This window comes from Heteronotia binoei, chromosome 20 (assembly GCF_032191835.1).
Source record: "Heteronotia binoei isolate CCM8104 ecotype False Entrance Well chromosome 20, APGP_CSIRO_Hbin_v1, whole genome shotgun sequence".
Lineage (NCBI taxonomy): Eukaryota > Metazoa > Chordata > Lepidosauria > Squamata > Gekkonidae > Heteronotia > Heteronotia binoei.
This window is the reverse complement of record NC_083242.1, coordinates 35,404,362-35,424,649: the sequence shown is the minus strand read 5'-3', so window position 1 is coordinate 35,424,649 and position 20,288 is coordinate 35,404,362. Positions and strand designations below refer to the sequence as shown.

Here is a 20,288-nt window from a genome sequence, read left to right as displayed (position 1 = left end):
CTCGTCTTCGTCTCCATCATTGACATAATTGTTTCCATGGCGTCTGCAGGTGGAGCAAAGATCTTGGGCATCCTTCGTGTCCTCAGGCTGCTGCGCACCTTGAGGCCTTTAAGGTACCGGCTGTTCTATGAGTTGGAATCTAATGGGTTGGATTGGGGCCTACTGCTCTCCTCCTCGCGAGAGGGTGAAGCTTCGGAGACCCATTGGTTGGGAGAGCAAGCTGCTGCAGGGAACAGGTTAAATGGTTAAAAAAATGGTTTCCAGTCCTGAAAAACACAAACTACTCTACATCTCATGACAGCAGTACAGATAAGATTAGAATTTCAATAGCCAATCCATATGCAAAAGAACGTCCTCAAGAAAAGCTCCTCCGTTAGCATATCATAGCCTGGGAAACTCCTACAAGATAACGACTCAGCCCTACCCCACCTTCCTGAGTAGATATAAATCACCTGCCTACCCTCTTCTTCTCACTTTGACACAGAGAGAATCCATATGCAAAAGAACTTCCTCAAGAAAAGCTCCTCAGTTAGCATGTCATAGCCTGGGAAGCTCCTACAAGTTAATGACTCAGCCCTACCTCACCTTCCTGAGTAGATATAAATCACCTGCCTACCATCTTCTTCTCACTTTGACACAGAGAGAATCCATATGCAAAAGAACTTCCTCAAGAAAAGCTCCTCAGTTAGCATGCCAGAGCCTGGGAAGCTCCTACAAGTTAATGACTCAGCCCTACCTCACCTTCCTGAGTAGATATAAATCACCTGCCTACCATCTTCTTCTCACTTGACACAGAGAGACTCGAGCCGTCTGTGTTATGCCTCTGAGGATGCCAGTCACAGTTGCTGGTGAAACGTCAGGTTCTTCAATGCAAAGACCATTCAGCCCGGAAAGTCTACAACGACTAATAAAAAAATATTCTCTGGAGAACGACACTCTCTTTCCCCTCCAATGCTCCTGTGAGCAAATTTGGCCTGTGCACGCGCACACAAAGTTCAGCTTCATGTAAATTGTGAAAAATACCAGAAGGCGCAATTGGTTATTATTTACTTATGTCAGCCACTTACAAGCTGCCTCATCGCCAGGGGGTCAAGAGGCAGAGAACGAGAGACGTGATCAGTCAATTGCCGTAAGCAAAAAAGCCCTTTAAATTATCACACGAATCCGTAGCTGTCAACAGCAGGGTGCGTTTTAAGCAGCAAGGAGGTCGAGTGTTTAAGAGGAATCCCTCTAAACAAGGGAAAGAACCAGGTACAGATAAATCATTACAATCCAGAGAGAATAAAATGGTTTTTTTTATGATCGCTTCAGAGGGGAGCTCTGTTGGTATTCAGCTAGATTGGAGTCCAGAGCCCCTTAGAGATAGGGTTGCCAATCCCCAGGTGGGGGCAGGGGATCCCCCGGTTTGGAGGCCCTCCCCCCGCTTCAGGGTCATCAGAAAGCGGGGGGAGGGGAAGGAAATGTCTGCTGGGAACTCTGTTATTCCCTATGGAGATTTATTCCCATAGAAAATCATGGAGAATTGATCTGCGGGTATCTGGGGCTCTGGGGGGGCTGTTTTTTGGGCTAGAGGCACCAAATTTTCAGTACAGCATCTAGTGCCTCTCCCCAAAATACCCTCCAAGTTTCAAAAAGATTGGACCAGGGGGTCCAATTCTATGAGCCCCAAAAGAAGGTGCCCCTATCCTTCATTATTTCCTATGGAAGGAAGGAATTGAAAAGGTGTGCCGTCCCCTTTAAATGTGATGGCCAGAACTCCCTTTGGAGCTCAATGATGCTTGTCACAGCCTTGATCTTGGCTCCACCCCCAATGTCTCCTGGCTCCACCCCCAAAGTCCCCAGATATTTCTTGAATTGGACTTGGCAACCCTACTTAGAGACCAACAAGAGTACGCCTGGGAAAGTGAAAGCTCAGATAGCCTTCATTTGTCAAAGGGAGCTTTAACTTTCAAAAGCTTATAACCCAAAAATCTTACTGGTCTCCAAGGTAAGGGGAGTCAAACATGCAGCACGGGAGCCAAATCAGGCCCCCCGGAGGGCTCCTATCAGGCCCTCCGAGCAACTGGCTGTCATCTGCTTCCTTCTCCCTCTCTCTTGCTTCTTTCTGCATTTGCCAGGCTTGCTCAATCACACAGGAGCTATAGAGCAAAGCCTCTATTTCCTCCATTGGCTGAGGCTCCTCCTTTGGGGAGGAAAGGAGGCGGAATAGCTTGCTCTGCCAGGCTCTCTCAATTGCACAGTAGAGCTACTGAACCAAGCCTCTCTTCTTTCTATTGGCTGGGGGCTCCTCCCCCTCTGGAGAAGCAAGGAAAGAGGCGGAGCTTCCTTTGCCCAGTTCCTGGATTGCACGGGAGAGATGCGAAGAAAGCGCCATTAAGACCAATGAGTGCTAATGTTTCAAGCATGTTTTATTTCAAACTTTAAAAAAAAATCTTTGTCTGTGTCCTTTATAAAGTTTATATCTCTGCATTACATTTTACGACACACACGGCCCAGCCCAACAACAAATCCAGCCCTCGTTTTAAAAATGAGTTCGACACCCCACCTAAGCTGGTTTTGACACAATCTAGCCATTTCTGCTACCGACTTTGGTAGGTCTCTGGCAGGGCTGTAGCTAGAGGGGTTTGGGGGGAGGGGCATGCATTGCTGGAGGCATTCATTAATTGAATGAGCCTCAAGCAGATGACTGCTACGATGGGGCACGTCAAAATCAAAATGGGGCACAGCCCCATTGGCCCCCTCTGGGGGTTTTCGAGCAGGGATGTCAAATTTATTTGTTATGAGGGCCTGGTTGGGCCAGGCCTTGTGTGTACCTATTTATGATAAGGTAGCAGAGATTTAAACTTCATAAAGGACACAGACAAAGACAAGGATTTTTTTTTTAAACCCTTAAAACATCCTTAAAATATTAGCATGCAGTCTTAACGGTGCTTTCTTTGTATTTCTCCCACGGGAAGCTCTGGCTCTTTCCTTCCCACCCTAGGGAACCAGGAGGGATAGGAGCCTCAGCCAAAAGAAGGAAGAGAGGCTTGCCTCAGCAGCTGAGAGAGCCTGGCAAAGCAAGCTATTCCTCCCCCTTCCTCCCCAAGGGAGGAGCCTCAGCCAATGGAGAAAACAGAGCTTTTGCGATTGAACAAGCCTGGCAAAGCAAGCTGTAATGCAGCAGGAAGCAAGAGAGAGGGAGAAGGAAGTAGATGACAGCTGGTTGCTCGGGGGGGGGGCTGATAGGAATGTTCCAAGGGCCTGATTTGGACCCTGGGATGTATGTTTGACACCCCTGTTTTAGAGGTTCAAGCCAGACCCTTGGTGTCTTGGATAGCTCTTTGAAAATCGGTTGGAGATGCTTCCTGCTTTCTGGACCCACAGATGTTTCCAAAGCACTGCCAAGGGACAGTCCCGGCTTCCGAGCATCACAGCCGTCAACTTGAGAGCAATTTGCTGAACTCTGCTTGCCAAACGCGTTAGTTCACGTTCCGAGACGACGGCCGCCCTGTCCTGCTTTGTTAGAGGAAGCCACAACTAGGCTGACCCTGGCTTGCTGGCTCGTTTGATGTCGGGGAAACTCTCAGGCCCCTCCGTTGTTGATCTTCTCAAACAGAAGAAGCATGAATATGAAGTATTTGCACTTGGAATGCCCTGCAGGTCGGGGAAGGGCTTGCCAAACGAAGACTTTCACATGCAATTAACTTTCCAGGGCTTTGAGGAAGGTTGAGCCGATTTGCAGCAGGGGATGTTATTGTGCTGGTACCCCGGGTGAGATAAACGCTCCGTCCTCGCTGCACTTTTGTCAGAACGTTCCGTATCAGGCGGGCGCTCGTCATCTCAATGACATGTGAAATTACAAAAGTGCACAGCAGTTCCAGAAGCCGCCCGTTTCCCTTCTCTTCCCTCTCCCCCTGCCCCCGCTCGGAGGGTTGACCCTGGAGCACATTTTGCATTTTAACCAAAATAATCCAAGAGAACTCCAAGCATCTGTAGACATTTGCGTTCTGGACCGCCAAGGAGCAATTTAGCTCCTCTGCAAGAAGTCGGACAATGCCTTCCGTATCTGTTTCATCCAGTGGGATAGCCACCAACCAGAACAACGCTCGCTGTTGTTATTTTCATTACGAAACATCTGTGGAAATGAACAGTACAAATCCAGAGACTCTGATGCAGTTCGGAATCTCCAAGAATCCCTGCTGGACCAGATCAGTGGTCCATCTAATCCAGCATCTTCTCCCTCAGTGACCAATCAGATGGGCCCAGAAATCCTATAAGGAGGGAAATAGACACCAAAGCCTTTTCCTGCCACGCCTCTGATATTTAGAGGTATACTGCTTCTGAACTTGGAAGAGAGCCAGTTTGGTGTAGTGGTTCGGTGCACGGACTCTTATCTGGGAGAACCAGGTTTGATTCCCACTCCTCCACTTGCAGCTGTTGGAATGGCTTTGGGTCAGCCATAGCTCTCACAGAGTTGTCCTTGAAAGGGCAGCTTCTGGGAGAGCCTCTCTCAGCCCCACCCAGCTCACAGGGTGTCTGTTGTGGGGGGAGAAGATATAGGAGATTGTAAGCCCCTCTGAGACTCTGATTCAGAGAGAAGGGCGGGGTATAAATCTGCAGTTCTTCTTCTTCTTCTATGTAGCCATCATAATTTCTATTGATGGACCTCTCTGTGAATTTGCCTAGTCTCCTTTTTTGCATTTTTATATACTCAGGGATCATTTCGTAGAAAAAGAGGTGCCGGGGCTCATTAGCACAAGCTATTTGCACATGCCACACACACCCTGACATCACCTGAAGGTGTACCAAATTATATCAGCTCAACATCTACCTTAAAATGCTTCTTGGATTATAATTGTCATAATAAAACCTTACTCCTATTGTACTTTTAAAATTACTTTCTCCTCTGTGGCCGCAATGGCACCATGAGGATTTCCATCTGTCTGTTTTATATGTTTGGGTTATTTTCCCAATTTTTTGTGAGGAAAAAATATTAGAAAGTTTGTCAGATCTTAAGAGTTCGGCCAAATTTTCACAGGGGGTTGAGCAATGGAGCCCAGAAGCAAGTATTTGGGGGTGGGGGGTAAGCAAGAAAGAGCACAATAAATTTAGAGGCTCCTGTGAGCTCCCGCCCAAAATAAGCATGATTATATTCATACTTTTCTCAACAGTGGGAGGAGGGGCACATCAATGTACAGCACAGTTCTCCACTCCTTTATTTTATCCCCATAACAACTTTATGAGGTAAATTAGGCCAAGAGAAAAGAAGAAGATGATGATATTGGATTTGTATCCTGCCCTATACTCTGAATCTCAGAGCGGTCACAATCTCCTTTCCCTTTTCACACACACAACAGACGCCCTGTGAGGTGGGTGGGGCTGAGAGAGCTCTCCCAGAAGCTGCCCTTTCAAAGACAACTCCTGCAATAGCTATGGCTAACCCAAGGCCATTCCAGCAGCTGCAAGTGGAGGAGTGGGGATTCAAACCCGGTTCTCCCAGATAAGAGAGCTCTGGCTGACCCAAGGCCATTCCAGCAGCTGCAAGTGGAGGAGTAGGGAATCAAACCCGGTTCTCCCAGATAAGAGAGCTCTGGCTGACCCAAGGCCAGTCCAGCAGCTGCAAGTGGAGGAGTGGGGAATCAAACCCGGTTCTCCCAGATAAGAGAGCTCTGGCTTTCCCAAGGCCATTCCAGCAGCTGCAAGTGGAGGAGTGGGGATTCAAACCCGGTTCTCCCAGATAAGAGTCTGCACACTTAACCACTACACCAAACTGGCAAGCCCCAAAGTCACCAGTGAGCGTTGATAAGAGGGTGAGGATGTGACTGTGAGTCTCCCAGATCCTGTTCCAACAACCTTTAAAAAAAATAATAATAACAGATTTTCAGCTGTTCCAGCAATCATGAGGGCCAGTTTGGTGTAGCGGTTAAGTGCACCGATTGTTATCTGAGAGAACTCGGTTTGATTCCCCACTCCGCCACTTGCAGCTGCTGGAGTGACCTTGGGTCAGTCATAACTCTCTCAGAAGCTGTTCTGCTGAAGAGCAGTTCTCTCAGAACTCCCTCAGCCTCACCTACCTCACAGGGCGTCTGTTGTGAGTGAGTGAATAGTTTATTGGACATTGCCCATTGGCCGTTACAATATAAAAGCACATTACAAAAAAAACACAATATAGAATTTACATTCAAAATACCAAGCTTGAAACCAAGACTTCAGGTTAAAACTGTATGGCGCTTGTGGAGAGGGAAGGAAAAGGAGATTACCGCTCTGAGACTCCTTTTGGAAGTGAAGGGCGGGATATAAATCCAATCTCTTCTTCTTCTTCCTAGCAACTACACAATACTGCCCCTCAGCTACATTTCTCAGCGCATTCTCAAGTTCTCGACAAACCGTGTGAAGAAAGATGACTTCGATTGTTGTTGTTCTTAGTGAGTCCTGCTGTCCATCAACTTAATTGGATGACCATGAATTCTCATGTTATGAGAGAAACAAATTCCTTCGGCCCACTTTCTCCATTTTACGCGGATTGCTTGTTTGCTGCAAGTTTTCGTTGATGGGTTCGACCCAAGCGTGCTTTCCATTGTCCCTCATTTTGAGCAATCATTCCCGATTTATTTATTCTACAGATAATCAAGGAGGAGAAGAAACATGCCATACCTTCAAAAAAAAAAAAGAGGCAATTTTAATGTAATACATTATGAAGGGCGGGGGGGGGGGGTGGGCTCCCTCTGGGTATCCTACCCCCCCCCCCCCAAGGGAAAGTGTATGCGCAATACATAGCCTCTCCTCTCCCGTGTAGTGAACGCCGCGCGGTCACTGTCTGGCTATGCCTGGCAGATGGTCACTGCAATGGCCTCTCCTGCATTACTACATTATGAAGACTGTCTATTCCAATAAAGGACTGTTATTGTTCCATCCACAGACAGAATAATCCTGGTAAACTCTGAGCCTCTGCGAATGCTTTGTGTTCTGCATTGCCCAACCTGATTTTGCTTTTCTCTCTCCCTCCTCACCCCCCCCCCCACCCCCAGAGTTATTAGCAGAGCTCCAGGGCTGAAACTCGTCGTGGAGACGCTGATATCCTCCTCCGGCCTATCGGCAACATTGTGCTCATTTGTTGTGCGTTTTTCATCATTTTCGGCATTTGGGAGTGCAGGTAATGTTCTCGCACCCTGTTATATACTCTACTACATAAAAACGCTCGAGGAATCCTAGTAGGGTTGCCAATCCCCAGGTGGGGGCAGGGGATCCCCTGGTTTGGAGGCCCTCCCCCCGCTTTCAGAGTCATCAGAAAGCCGGGAGGAATGTCTGCTGGGCACTCCATTATTCTCTATGGAGACCAGTTCCCATAGAGTATAATGGAGAATTGATCCCTGGGTATCTGGGGCTCTAGGGGGCTGTTTTTTTGAGGTAGAGGCACCAACTTTGCAGCATAGCATCCAGTGCCTCTCCCCAAAAGACCCTCAATGTTTCAAAAAGATTGGACCAGGGGGTCTAGTTCTATGAGCCCCCAAAGAAGGTGCCCCTATCCTTCATTATATCCAATGCAGGGAAGGCATTTAAAAGGAGTGCGGTCCCTTTAAATGTGATGGCCAGAACTCCCTTTGGAGTTCAATTATGCTTGTCACAGCCTTGCTCCTGGCTCTACCCCCAAAGTCTCCTGGCTCCACCCCTAAAGTCCCCAGATATTTTTTGAAATGGACTTGGCAACCCTACATTTCATCCGGCTCAAGTTAGATCAAGGTAAAGAAAGAGAGCCCAAAGTTTTTTCTGACTCTGGTTTTAATCTCTCCCCCCCCCCACCCCGCCCCAATCCAGCTCTTCAAAGGCAAATTCTACCACTGCGAAGGGCCTGACATCCGGAACATCTCCACGAAACGGACTGCATCCACGCCCACTATAAATGGGTCAGGCGGAAGTACAACTTTGACAATTTGGGGCAGGTAAAGACAACCGACCTAATATTCTGGGCAGCAGGTTCTTTCTGCATGGGAGGTGCACTGGGTATCGATACACATGTCTTGCAAACGAAACTTCCGGTTCTCAGTCTTGCCCCTCTTTTCATGGGTATCATTATAGTCATAATAGTATATGTGTATTATTATAGTCACCATCTTAATGGGGGGGGGGGATCACACATTCTGAAAAACAGCGGCAATATTGCTCTGCGGAGAAGGTAGTATTACAGGACACTAAGAAAAAACAGAGAGAAGAAAGAAACTTAACCCAAAAGAGCCAGTTTGGTGTAGTGGTTAAGTGCGCGGGCTCTTATCTGGGAGAACCGGGTTTGATTCCCCACTCCTCCACTTGCACCTGCTGGAATGGCCTTGGGTCAGCCGTAGCTCTGGCAGAGGTTGTCCTTGAAAGGGCAGCTGCTGTGAGAGCCCTCTCCACCCCACCCACCTCACAGGTGTCTGTTGTGGGGGAGGAAGGTAAAGGAGATTGTGAGCCGCTCTGAGAATCTTTGGAGTGGAGGGCGGGATATAAATCCAATATCATCATCATCATCATCATCTTCTTCTTCTTCTTCTTCTTCTTCTTCTTCTTCTTCTTCTTCTTCTTCTCTTCTTCTTCTTCTTCTTCTTCTTCTTCTTCTTCTCTTCTTCTTCAAAGCTGGAGTGAGAAACCTAAAAGGTTAATATGCAATTAAAGGGCCAAACATTAAAGCAAACTGTATAATAAATTAGGGTTTGTAGAATCTTTCGGGCTTAAGTGCCGTGTTCTATTGGAGAAAGTTTTTCTTCCAGACGTTTTGTTCTCAGCTGCGGAGAACATCCTCAGTGGCGTTGCAGCCGGAGCAGGCGCTCTGACCTTCTTGGCTGCTGTGCATTGAGATATCTTTGTATAATAAATCATAAGCAAACATACATGTATTTATTATAGAAAGCTAAAACCATTTAGGGGCCCCTCATTAGCCTCTATCCTTTGCACAATCGTAGAACCACAATCATAAGAAACCCACTTAGCTTAACTTGACCTGACGCGCTTCGACCTGGACTGGTCTTCTTCAGCGGTCCAGAAAAGTAAGTACACATGTTGTTGTTCAGTCACACAGTCGAGTGTGACTCTTTGCGACCCCCTGGACCAAGTCACGCCAGGCCCTCCTGTCTTCCACCATCTTCCGAAGTCTGCTCAAAGTCACATTAGTTACATCAGTAACGCTGTCCAGCCATCTCATCTTTTGCCGTCCCCTTCTTTTGCCTTCTGTCTTTCCCAGGCATCAGGGGCTTCTCCAGGGAGTGCTCCCTTCTTATTGGGTGGCCAAAGTATTTAAGGTTCAGCTTCAGCATCTGACCTTCCAGGGAACAGTCTGGGTTGATTTCCGTTAGGACTGACGTATATTGTACAAATATTGGCTCATAATACAGAATACAATAAGCCATAGAACGATGCTGGACCACAAGGAAATTTAATGAAGTGACAAAGGCTTAAAGATATTCTTGAGGCCTCTTCTTCTACAGCCTGATGTCCTAATCAAGAGCATACATGTTGAATCCAGTGTCTTATTGTATGCCCTCACCACATGGTCCAGAATTGATCAAGGTAGGTATAAGATCAGAGCCAGTCTGTGTAGTGGTTAAGTGTGTGGATTCCTATCTGGGAGAACCGGGTTGATTCCCCACTCCTCCATTTGCACCTGCTGCAATGGCCTTGGGTCAGCCAGAGCTCTCTTATCTGGGAGAACCGGGTTTGATTCCTCACTCCTCCACTTGCAGCTGCTGGAATGGCCTTGGATCAGCCAGAGCTCTCTTATCTGGGAGAACCCGGGTTTGATTCCCCACTCCTCCACTTGCACCTCCTGCAATGGCCTTGGGTCAGCCATAGCTCTCTTATCTGGGAGAACAGGGTTTGATTCCCCACTCCTCCACTTGCAGCTGCTGGAATGGCCTTGGGTCAGCCATAGCTCTCTTATCTGGGAGAACCGGGTTTGATTCCCCCCTCCTCTACTTGCAGCTGCTGGAATGGCCTTGGTCAGCCATGGCTCTCTTATCTGGGAGAACCGGGTTTGATTCCCCCTCCTCTACTTGCAGCTGCTGGAATGGCCTTGGGTCAGCCATAGCTCTCTTATCTGGGAGAACCAGGTTGATTCCCCACTCCTTCACTTGCAGCTGCTGGAATGGCCTTGGGTCAGCCATAGTGCTCTTATCTGGGAGAACCGGGTGTGATTCCCCACTCCTCCACTTGCACCTACTGGAATGGCCTTGGGTCAGCCATAGCTCTCTTATCTGGGAGAACCGGTTTGATTCCCCACTCCTCCACTTGCACCTGCTGGCATGGCCTTGGGTCAGCCATAGATCTGGCAGAGGTTGTCCTTGAAAGGGCAGCTGCTGTGAGAGCCCTCTCAGCCCCACCCACCTCACAGGGTGTCTGTTGTGTAAGGTAAAGGAGGAAGGTAAAGGAGATGGTGAGCCGCTCTGAGTCTCTGATTCAGAGAGAAGGGCGGGGTATAAATCTGCAATTCTCTTCTTCTTCCTCTCTTTGCCTCAACTCTGCCCGCCACTTCTGCATCAGTCCCAAAGGGACCTCTCTTTTGCATGCTAATCGGTCAGTGAGCCGGGAAGGAGCTGCTGCTGTGAGCCCTGGGGGCCAGCCATGGAAATTGGAAGCGATGGCTAAGAGCAGAGAGCAGCTTTTTAGAGCAGTTCTTTTGGGACTGGAGAGAGGCAGGACATGGATTGTGAAGCCCCCCCCCCCCCCCCCCCGTAACCTGGCACTAATCGAATGGGTGGAACTGTAGCCGTGACACTCTGCCAGCAAAAGGGACTGCAAAGACAGCAAAGCAGGAGTGGACTGCCTACGTACAAAACAGAAATGGAGATTGATTGACATCCCCAGGGGTGGTTTCCCCCCCCCCCCTCTGTAGTTTAATTTGAGTCAGGGCCCAAACCCCAGCTGCAATGTGGCTGGCTCCTCCTCCTGCGGCTACCATGTTGTGGCTGCACCCAACACACTGTGTCAGAATTCCACACGTGCCTGCAGGCTCACAAAAACCTTGGGGACGCCTGCTCTAACCACTAGGCAACACTGGCTCTCAGTGGTCCCGAGGCTATTTATTCTGAATCGTAGATCTGACTTATAATGGTATCTCTCCTGGTTTGTTTGGCCTTCTGTGTCGGTGGCAGGTTTATCCTTCCTCTTTTTTTTTTGTGCAAACCAGTTTGGACGACTGTTTTCCTTCCGCAGGCCCTGATGTCTTTGTTCGTTCTGTCCTCCAAAGACGGCTGGGTGAACATCATGTACGATGGCTTGGATGCAGTGGGCATCGATCAGCAGGTAGAAGATAACGCTCCCGGAGGGGTTTGGGGTGGGGCGGAGCTTAAGGGCTTGTTGGCATCCACCCATCCATCATTTGGTGACAGACAAGATGGTCTAGCTCAAGGGTGGCCAAACTGCGACTCAGGAGCCACATGTGGCTCTTTCACACAGATTGGGTGGCTCTCAAAGCCCCCACCGCCCTGTCAACCGGCTTGGAGAAGGCATCTGTCTCTCACTTCGCCAAGCCAGCCGGCAGCTTGGAGAATGCATTTAAAGTTAAAGCTGCTTTCTTTCCACCTCTCCTGCCCCATCTTCCTTCCTTCCTTCCTTCCTTCCTTCCTTCCTTCCTTCCTTCCTTCCTTCCTTCCTTCCTTCCTTCCTTCCTTCCTTCCTTCCCTCCCTCCCTTCTTCCTTCCTTCCTTCCTTCCTTCCTCCCTCCCTTCTTCCTTCCTTCCTTCCTTCCTTCCTTCCTTCCCTCCCTCCCTCCCTTCTTCCTCCCTCCCTCCCTCCCTTCTTCCTTCCTTCCTTCCTTCTTCCTTCCATCCATCCTTCCTTCCCTCCATCAATCCTTCCTTCTTACTTCCTTCCTTCCTTCCATCCATCCATCAATCCTCCTTCCTTCCTTCCTTCCTTCCTTCCTTCCTTGCAGTTCTCAAACATCTGCCGTTTATTCTGTGTGCTTTTACATTAAGCAAGTTTGGCCACTCCTAGTCTAACTCCATTGAAAAGCATTGCATTTGAGGGGGGCTAGTTATGCAAGTGGTGCGGCGTGGAGTTATATAGCAGGTTCAGAGTGCATTAACAACAAGGTGGGTTTTGTTTGCATTCGCTGTTCTTGTGAACATTTTGCCCTGTGGTCTGGCAGATCCTAGTCGCTCCTGGGTTGTTGCCTGGGCAACAGCAAAATTCAGGCCCCTCTCTGCAATTCTCAGGGTCTTGCAAGTTCTGCGTTATTCCCCACGCCACCTGCCTGATTGGGCCTATGACAAGATTTTCAACCCCATTTCCATGAGCTTGTACACCAACCTGTGACACCTGCACCTGCAGCAGCTTTTGGGCCCTGGGTTCGAAACCCCTGCTGTGTTTTTGCCGTGCAAGTAGGCTCCGTTGTGCTCTCTCCGATTCATCCCCCTTTCTTCTCTGCCTTCCCCCGCTCCCCTTCCGCCTCCGTCGCCAGCCCAGCCAGAACCATAACCCGTGGATGCTGCTCTACTTCATCTCCTTTCTCCTGATCGTCAGCTTCTTCGTGCTCAATATGTTCGTCGGGGTGGTGGTGGAGAACTTCCACAAGTGCCGGCAGCACCAGGAGGCCGAAGAGGCCCGCCGGCGGGAGGAGAAGCGGCTGCGTCGGCTGGAGAAAAAGCGTAGGAGTAAGGAGATATACATGTCTGGTCGGTAGACGGTGGTACCATTTCTTTCTGAGCCTTGCCTGCTTCCAAAGCCAGAAATTTCATTTTGGATGATTCGCGTTGCTTTCTTTTCGGTTCGCTTCTGTTTTGAGCCGTGGGGAAGGAGATTTTGTTTCCTTGTACCTTTTGGAGATGCTTTAAGAGTCAGAAGTGAAGGGTTTTTTTCCACCGGCTCCTATTGTGGACTTGGAGGAAGGGATACAGGGCAAGTATCAAGGAGCTTCAACTCCAGGGCATCCAGTGCAGGTTAAAGTACATGGAGAAGCTCCAGTGTCTTAAAAAAAGGATTTGGCAATCAAAATGGCAGCCTAAATAGATTGTGGAATCTGGAAACGTTCAGGAGAAAAGTTTGAGATGGATATCTATCTGCACGGCTTTTTTCGTAGGAGGAACTCCTTTGCATATCAAGCTATACCCCCCAAATGTAGCCAATCATCCAAGAGTTTACAGGGCTTTTCTTACAGAGCCTATTGTAAGCTCTTGGAGGACTGGCGACATCAGCAAGGTGTAGGCTAATATGCAAAGGAGTTCCTGCTACGAAAAAAGCCCTGTCTATCTAGGTTACTTCAGCAAGAGGTACATCCTATCTGAAAGGCAGCGACCCATGTCTACGCTGCAGTCCTTATAACAGTTTAACTGCAGCTTTGCTAAAGAGGCTGGACGAATATTCTCAGCACCCTGCAGTTTCTTGCTTCGAAGAACCCATAATTAAGTGGTTTGAGAAGGTTAGCCATATGTGGTCTGCAGCAGAACAACTAGATTCAAGCCCGATAGCACCTCAAACACCATCAAGATATTCGGGGTATGAAATTTCGAGCATCAATGCTTGTTAGTGTCTAAGGTGCCACCGGACTCTAATCTAGTTATTAAAATGTTGAATATGTCGGGTACATGCGAGTGGTGACCATCAGTGTTCCCTCTAAGCTGAGTCAGTGTGAGCTAGCTCACAGCGTTTTAGCCTCACAAAGGACAATTTTTGCTCACAGGACTCTGCAGCTTAGAGGGAACATCGGTGACCATACTAATGTAGCCCTTAATGCGAGGAATACCAGACCCTGGGAATAAGCAAAAGGGCAGAGTTTGAGCGGTGGGGCCGTGGCTCAGCCATCAGACACAGTCATGGGATTTTTTCAGTTAAGCTGCTGAAGTTTGAGGGTTCTGAGAAAGGCCTTTGGCTGCCTGAGATCTTGATGTGGAGACCAGTCAGAAGAGACTAGAGCAGCTTCCTTGAGCAGAATATGGATGATAGGCAAGACAGCAAGACCCTTTGCAGACTAGGGCTCAAGGTTCTTTTTCTAGCAGGAGCTCCTCTGCATATTAGGCCACGCCCCCTAGTGTAGCCAATCCTCCTGGAGCTTACAGTAGGCCCTGTACTAAGAGCCCTGTAAGCTCTTGGAGGATTGGCTACATCGGGGGGGGGGGGGGGCTGGCCTAATATGCAGAGGTGCTCCTGCTAGAAAAAGAGCCCTGCTAAGGCAGATTCTGTACTAACCTTGCATCACACCAGGCTTCCGTTTCTCTCTGGAGCAAGCTAGCGATTTCGCACCAGCTGCTCCGTGCTGCCATTTTGCGCAGGGAAAACCCGTGATTTGCCGCGCCGCAGCGTAAACCTGGTTTTTTTCAGGTTTACACCGCGGCGTGGCAGATTGCGAGTATTCTCCGTGCAAAATGGTGGAGCAGAACAGCTAGTGCGACATGGCTAGCTTGCTCCTGAGAGAAACGGTAGCCCGGCGTGGAGCAAGGTTAGTACGGAATCAGCCTAGTCCAAGCTTCTTGGGAAAAGGGCAGGTCTTCAAATGAACCACTGGAAACCGCTCGAGTAGATCTAAGTCGCCTGTGTTTTATATATGAATCCAGGAGACATGATTCCAAGGACAGAAACAGTGATTAGATCCAGGTGGGCAGCTGTGTGGGTCTGAAGCAGTAGAACCAAGTAAGAATCAAGTTGGACCTTTAGGACCAACGAAGTTTTATTCAGGATGTCAGCTTTCGTGTGCTCTTAAGCACACGACAATAGGATGGAATGGCAAGTAGTCCTAAATATAGCGAAAGTGGGCAGTGAGTTAGCATGCAGAATCATCCTCTTATTTATGGCACTTCACACCTAATGGCATAGACATCAGTCTGCTATTCTGATTAATATTGCCCCCTTGTTGAAGCAGCCCAGTTAACGTAAACTAACGATCACCAGACTTCAAACTGGGGTTCTTTTAATCTGCTAACAAACATCTCCATGATTTTGCATACTAATCCGCTGCCCACTTTCTCTATATTTAGGATGTTTTGCCATTCCATCCTATTGTCTGATGAAGTGTGCTTAGAGAGCACATGAAAGCTTACATTCTGAATAAAACTTTTGTTGGTCTTAAAGGTGAAACTTGACTCCTACTTTGTTCTAGAAACAGTGATTGTCTGGGTTAAGGGCCAGCAGACTCATTGAGGGATGGTTGAGGACATCACCGCCCCAAGAGCCCAGTAGGAGCCCAATGAATAGCCAGTGGGCTCTCAAGACAGAGGCACATGATCCCCATTTTTCTTATTTACGAAGACAGTTCCCAACGGTGCACTTCTGTACCCTGGGACTTAAAGCATCGCCAAGATTTTGAAAGATATGGTGATGGGGTCTTTATTATACTTTTTTATTTTTCCAAACCAGAGATTCAATACTGGTCTTTTTAAAAAAAAAAAAAGGATCTTGGTGCATGGCCCTCCGCATGTCGCGCAATTGCTGCATGAGGGTAAACTACAGCTTGGGAGGCGTGGGGCGCTCCCATTTGGGGAGCCAAGGGGAAACGTGTTTGTAGGGAAGGGGTCTATTAGAAGAGATGCATATTCAGCCCATGCCATAGGGAATCTTTCGATTCTGGGCCCTGCAAAACGGTCTCCCGAAAATCTTTCAAGCTGAATAGGTGTGGAAACCGAATCCCGTTTCGACGACCCTTTTTTATTTACGGTCATTGTTTTCACTGAACACTGGATCAGATAAGTTCTGCTCCCTGATTATCAAGGTGATGTTCAGCCCAGCACTGGAAGGAAAATGGACAAAGAGGAGGGGATTTGGGGTGGGAGGAACATTTGATAAAGCAGCTTAAGACGAGGACAACGGGATGCAAAAATGAGAGGGGTGTCAACCGTCTGTGGCCAGTCACAGTATGTGGCTGGATGGCTGCGAATGAATTTGAAAGATCATGAGTTGGGCATGCCCCAGGGATTCCTGCAGCAATCTCTGAGCTAGGTCAGTATTGTTATCCCCAAATTTGCTGAAAACCTCAAGGGCAGACAGGGATGTTAAAACAGCAAGCTGAGTCAAGGGAAACCTGCTCTTCCTGGCAGCTCAGACATGAGTCATGGAGAAGATGGTAACTGGCATAGGCTCTCCCACTGGGTGAGCCTGCACTCGTTGCTATCATTGCTGCGGCCTCTATGGTGTTACCAAGAATATAAAGGGTCTCTTGGTTTCCGGTTGATCCATGGTTCTCTTGGTTTCCATGATCACTGTGTGATTCTGTGGTTTGAACAAAGGACTCCCCCACCTATGGGGACATTCAGGTATATTTAGAAGCCCCATCTGCATAAGACAGACAATATATATTGGTATGTTGTAGCTTCTCAAAAACGGATGTTACAGGGAGTATCCAGTGGGAGAGGGGGGAAACCCCACCATATTGCGAATTATAACCCTTAATAGTTACCTTGTGCAACTCAGACACATTTGTCCAAAAGACAAGCCAGTGGCTGTTGCAACCCTGACTCGACAAGAGTTCAAGAGACCTCCAATGGATCCTGTAGGGGAGTCTCGTCAACTCCTGAGCGGTCTTCAATAATCAGGCCTCTTGCTGAGAATCAGAAAAGGGTTTTATTGATAGACACATTACAGCAGGTATGACTCTCTATGACAGATCTGGCTATAGACCCAGATCTATATACCTTCGCCCTGGGCCATTAACAGCCTGCCAAAATTCAGAGCTAAAAGCCCGCCAAAGCAGCAATAACAGTTTCTCACCCAGCCCCCCACTGCGTGCCACCAGGTGCCGGGACAGTCTCTGCTAGGAGATATCATGTCCTTGAGATCCAGACACGAGCCTCCCTGCCAGAATAGAGTGGATACTTCATGTGTTACGGACAAAAGAGAAAACAAGCCGGCAAAAGCAACCCCGCACCTCCTTCCCCAACATTCCCATCAGAAAACATGGCAAAACCCCCTTGATAATCTGTGCTGCAGACTTATGGCCACACTGTGCATGATTCTGGGGAACCACATCCCCAGATGTGTAGTTAAACAGCTGCTGGGAGAGAACTGACCTGGATCGTGTAGTGACACTGGAGAGAGGGGTGCCAACTGAGGAGGATGGAGGATCCCCATCATCAAAGGTGGCGTGGCCCTCCAACGGATTTAAAAATGTTCCCTCCCTTCAACGAACCTCTGTGAAACTGCAGTTCGGAGAGACAAGCTACCTTCAGTCTTCAGTTTCCAGGATTCATGGGGAGTAGCGGACAAGTACAATAGGGTAAAAAAAATAATAAAAGGGCAGTCGAGATGATCCCTTGATGCATTTCGAGCCCTGTGGGGATGTTTTTCTCGCAGAGTTCGAGAGAGAGGATCTTGGCTTGCCTGCCCGCATGTATTCTCCCCAGTCGCAGTCTCCCAGACCTTTCCCGGACGGCGTCCAAGTTGACGCAAAGTCTCGTATAAACATTTCCTTTGTAAATCCTTGAGAACTGGCTGGATCATTTCTCCCTGGGGACCAGTGTCTCAAAGGCAGCTGCAGGGATGAGCGTGAGAAGGTGAGAGCCCCAGAGGATGTGGGCTGATCCTGAGATCTATCCTAGTAGGAACATCAAAAAAACCCACGATGATAATTCGGGCATTGAAGTTGAACAATTGGGAGGCGAGATTGTTGCAATGATCTCTTTCAGGTTTTTACAAAATGGCGGGGGTTTTGGGGGGGTTGTCTTAGAAACCAGCTTTAAAAAGGCAGACTCAGAAAGATATGAAACGTGGCTCGTGCTCTGTGGCTTCCTTGTGGTGGGTCTCTGGGTGTGCATGTGTGTAAAGGGCAAGCCTCATGTCTGTGAGTTGCCACGGGAGAACCTGAGTCAGGTTCCGGGGTGCCACTTGTGTGACGTCTCGCATTGTTCCCTGGAGGGAGGAAGAGGGGAATGACGGGGCATTGGCAGAAGATATTTTGGGTGGAATCAGTGGAATGGAGATGGCGGAGCTGGTCGAGGGGAGAAAACAGCTGTCTGTTCACACAACTGGGCAGGTTTTCTGGAAGGATGGGTGGATGGTTGGCTGTTCAAACTTACTTCCACGGAATTGTTACCATTTCCATAGACCGAATACTGGGAAGAAGGGGTCAGCTAGTCCTACTATATTCCAGGGAGAAGTTCTGAGGGGGAAAGTTGGTAGTTCCCACTTCTGTGGACCTATTCCTGTGGCAAAGTGGTTGGCTGTTCCCACTTCCTTCCGGGAAACCAGCAATTTTCAAAATGGGACTTCAAGAAAAATCAAAATGGCGTAAAAGTTGAGGTTTGGGGGAAAGGAGGGGGCACGATTCAAGAGGGTGCCACAAGATTGCCTCTCTGCTGCCTTTGGTCAATCCATCCGTCTACTCATTCAACCTGTCCCTCTGTCTGTCTTTGTCTAACTGGCTGTTTCTCCAACCATGCTTTCCTCCTCCTCTTCCCACAAGTCACCTCCAACGACGACCTTCCATAGTCCAGGGCACATGGCATTACCCTGATTAGATGTTTTTTGCACTTGGTGTGCCAGGTTGGTATAAAGTCTTCTCCGCACAGACACCTTCTCCGGAAAATCTCTGGCAGAGTCTGTCGTAAAAGAATTCCACCCTCTGGGATTCTTGGTTCAGACGCATTCCCGCTTTGAAATCTACTTGCAGAGGGGGGAAATTACTGCATGGAGGGGAATTTTTGCTCAGCTCTTCTCACACACTTACACTCACACACATGTTGCATCTTCTTACACACCATGGGGTGTGTTGGGGGAGCAGGTGACTAGTGTGCCTATATTTAATCTCACATTGGCAAGACAGGAGCTGGTATCTGCGTTTTATTCGAAGTGATAAATTGAGAATAACCAAGTTACCGTTGCGTCAACATCTTGCCACACTAAGTCATAGAGAAAGGGATTGTATTGGAAGGGAATGGAGCATTTGTGTATAAGAGAGAAGAGCTGGTTGTTAAAGAGTGTGAATGATAGGGGAAAGGGCAGGCCACGGTCTTCGGAGCACTTCAGCTATCAGCGAATCCACAGAGATAAGTTAAATTGCTGATTCACTAGATCCTGAAAGAATCCCTGACAATAACCAGTGCAGAAGCGGTATTGTTTCTGTTCCAAAAAGTTGTTGAGTCCATCACACATCTCCTTTTTCATTGTGAATTTCGATCAGGAAGAAAGATTGCAATTAATTATTCCACTCCTCTGTAAGTTTGTACCACTGAAGTATTATATGAATTTTAGGACTGAAGTACTCTGGAAATATCTCTTCAAAGATACACAGAAACCTGTATCTTATACGGTAGCAAAATTTTGTACTATTGTAATTTGAAAGCAGAAATGTTTGGAATTATTGAATAGATTTTAATGCGGTGAGTTTGGTGAATGCAAGACAGCCTTAAGAGATATTTCAGTTTTATGTTGGTCTTTGACCGTAATAAATATTGACTGACTGACTGATAACCCATCTTGCACGTGGTAGAAATGCGCTTAGAGTCCTTGTTGGAATGGAGGAGGGAGTTGTTTGGAAGCTGGGGGGGCAGATTATGCTTTGAAGTTCTGCTTTCCAAAAGTTCGTGGTGGGCACACTGTTGGAGAATGTGCATCGTGTCCCGTTACTGTCTCTCCTTTTCTGTCATCTCTGTCTCCCCATCACTTGTGACATGGGCCCCATTGCATTTTGTGTGTGTGTGCGTCTGTGTGTGTGTTTGTGTGTTCCCTGGCTGTGCCTACCTCCAACAGCAACACCTGATGGTCGGGAAAAAGCCAAACAAGCAGGTGAGTAGGTTACACCATTGGATCGCTGGAGACCCTCACTGAGCTCTTCATCTCGTTCAGATCTTCTGCACTTTGCAAGAAAAAAAGAGCTCTTAAGTTTTGATTGGGGGTGCCTGTGAAGGGGGAATTTTGCCATTTTGGAAACACCAAAGGCCTTTTTGTCAAGGGTTAGCTAACCTTTTCAGAGGGTAGCTAGGTTGGTCTGCGGTAGAACAGCTAAATTTGAGTCAAGTAGCCTCTTAGAGAGCAACCAGATTTTTTACCTACGAGTTTTCAAGACAGAGAGCTTTGACTCCCGAAATCTCATACCCTGAAAATCATATTGGTCTCTGAGGCGCTGTTAGATTTGAATGTAGCTGTTAGCTGACAGTTCTGTATGTGCGAACCAAAGAACAAGCCGCCGTTATCACGCCTAGGGAGGGACGGTGGCTCAGTGGTAGAGCATCTGCTTGGTAAGCAGAAGGTCCCAGGTTCAATCCCCAGCATCTCCAACTGAAAAGGGTCCAGGCAAGTAGGCGTGAAAAACCTCTGCTTGAGACCCTGGAGAGCCGCTGCCGGTCTGAGTAGACAATACTGACTTTGATGGACCCAGGGGGGTCTGATTCAGTATAAGGCAGCTTCATATGTTC

The 20,288-nt window shown here is 48.2% G+C and overlaps 1 protein-coding gene across 1 annotated transcript in view; it reads left to right on the top strand.

Annotated features, from left to right (window-relative positions):
* The window catches only part of CACNA1H (calcium voltage-gated channel subunit alpha1 H), a 251,909-nt gene that overhangs the window by 172,508 nt on the left and 59,113 nt on the right, over positions 1 to 20,288 (top strand). The window contains 7 exon segments of the mRNA XM_060260465.1: positions 1 to 113; positions 7,011 to 7,060; positions 7,063 to 7,121; positions 7,783 to 7,855; positions 7,858 to 7,922; positions 11,164 to 11,253; positions 12,413 to 12,626. The exon segment at positions 1 to 113 is cut by the window's left edge and continues 4 nt beyond it. Coding sequence (XP_060116448.1) covers positions 1 to 113; positions 7,011 to 7,060; positions 7,063 to 7,121; positions 7,783 to 7,855; positions 7,858 to 7,922; positions 11,164 to 11,253; positions 12,413 to 12,626 — 664 coding nt within the window.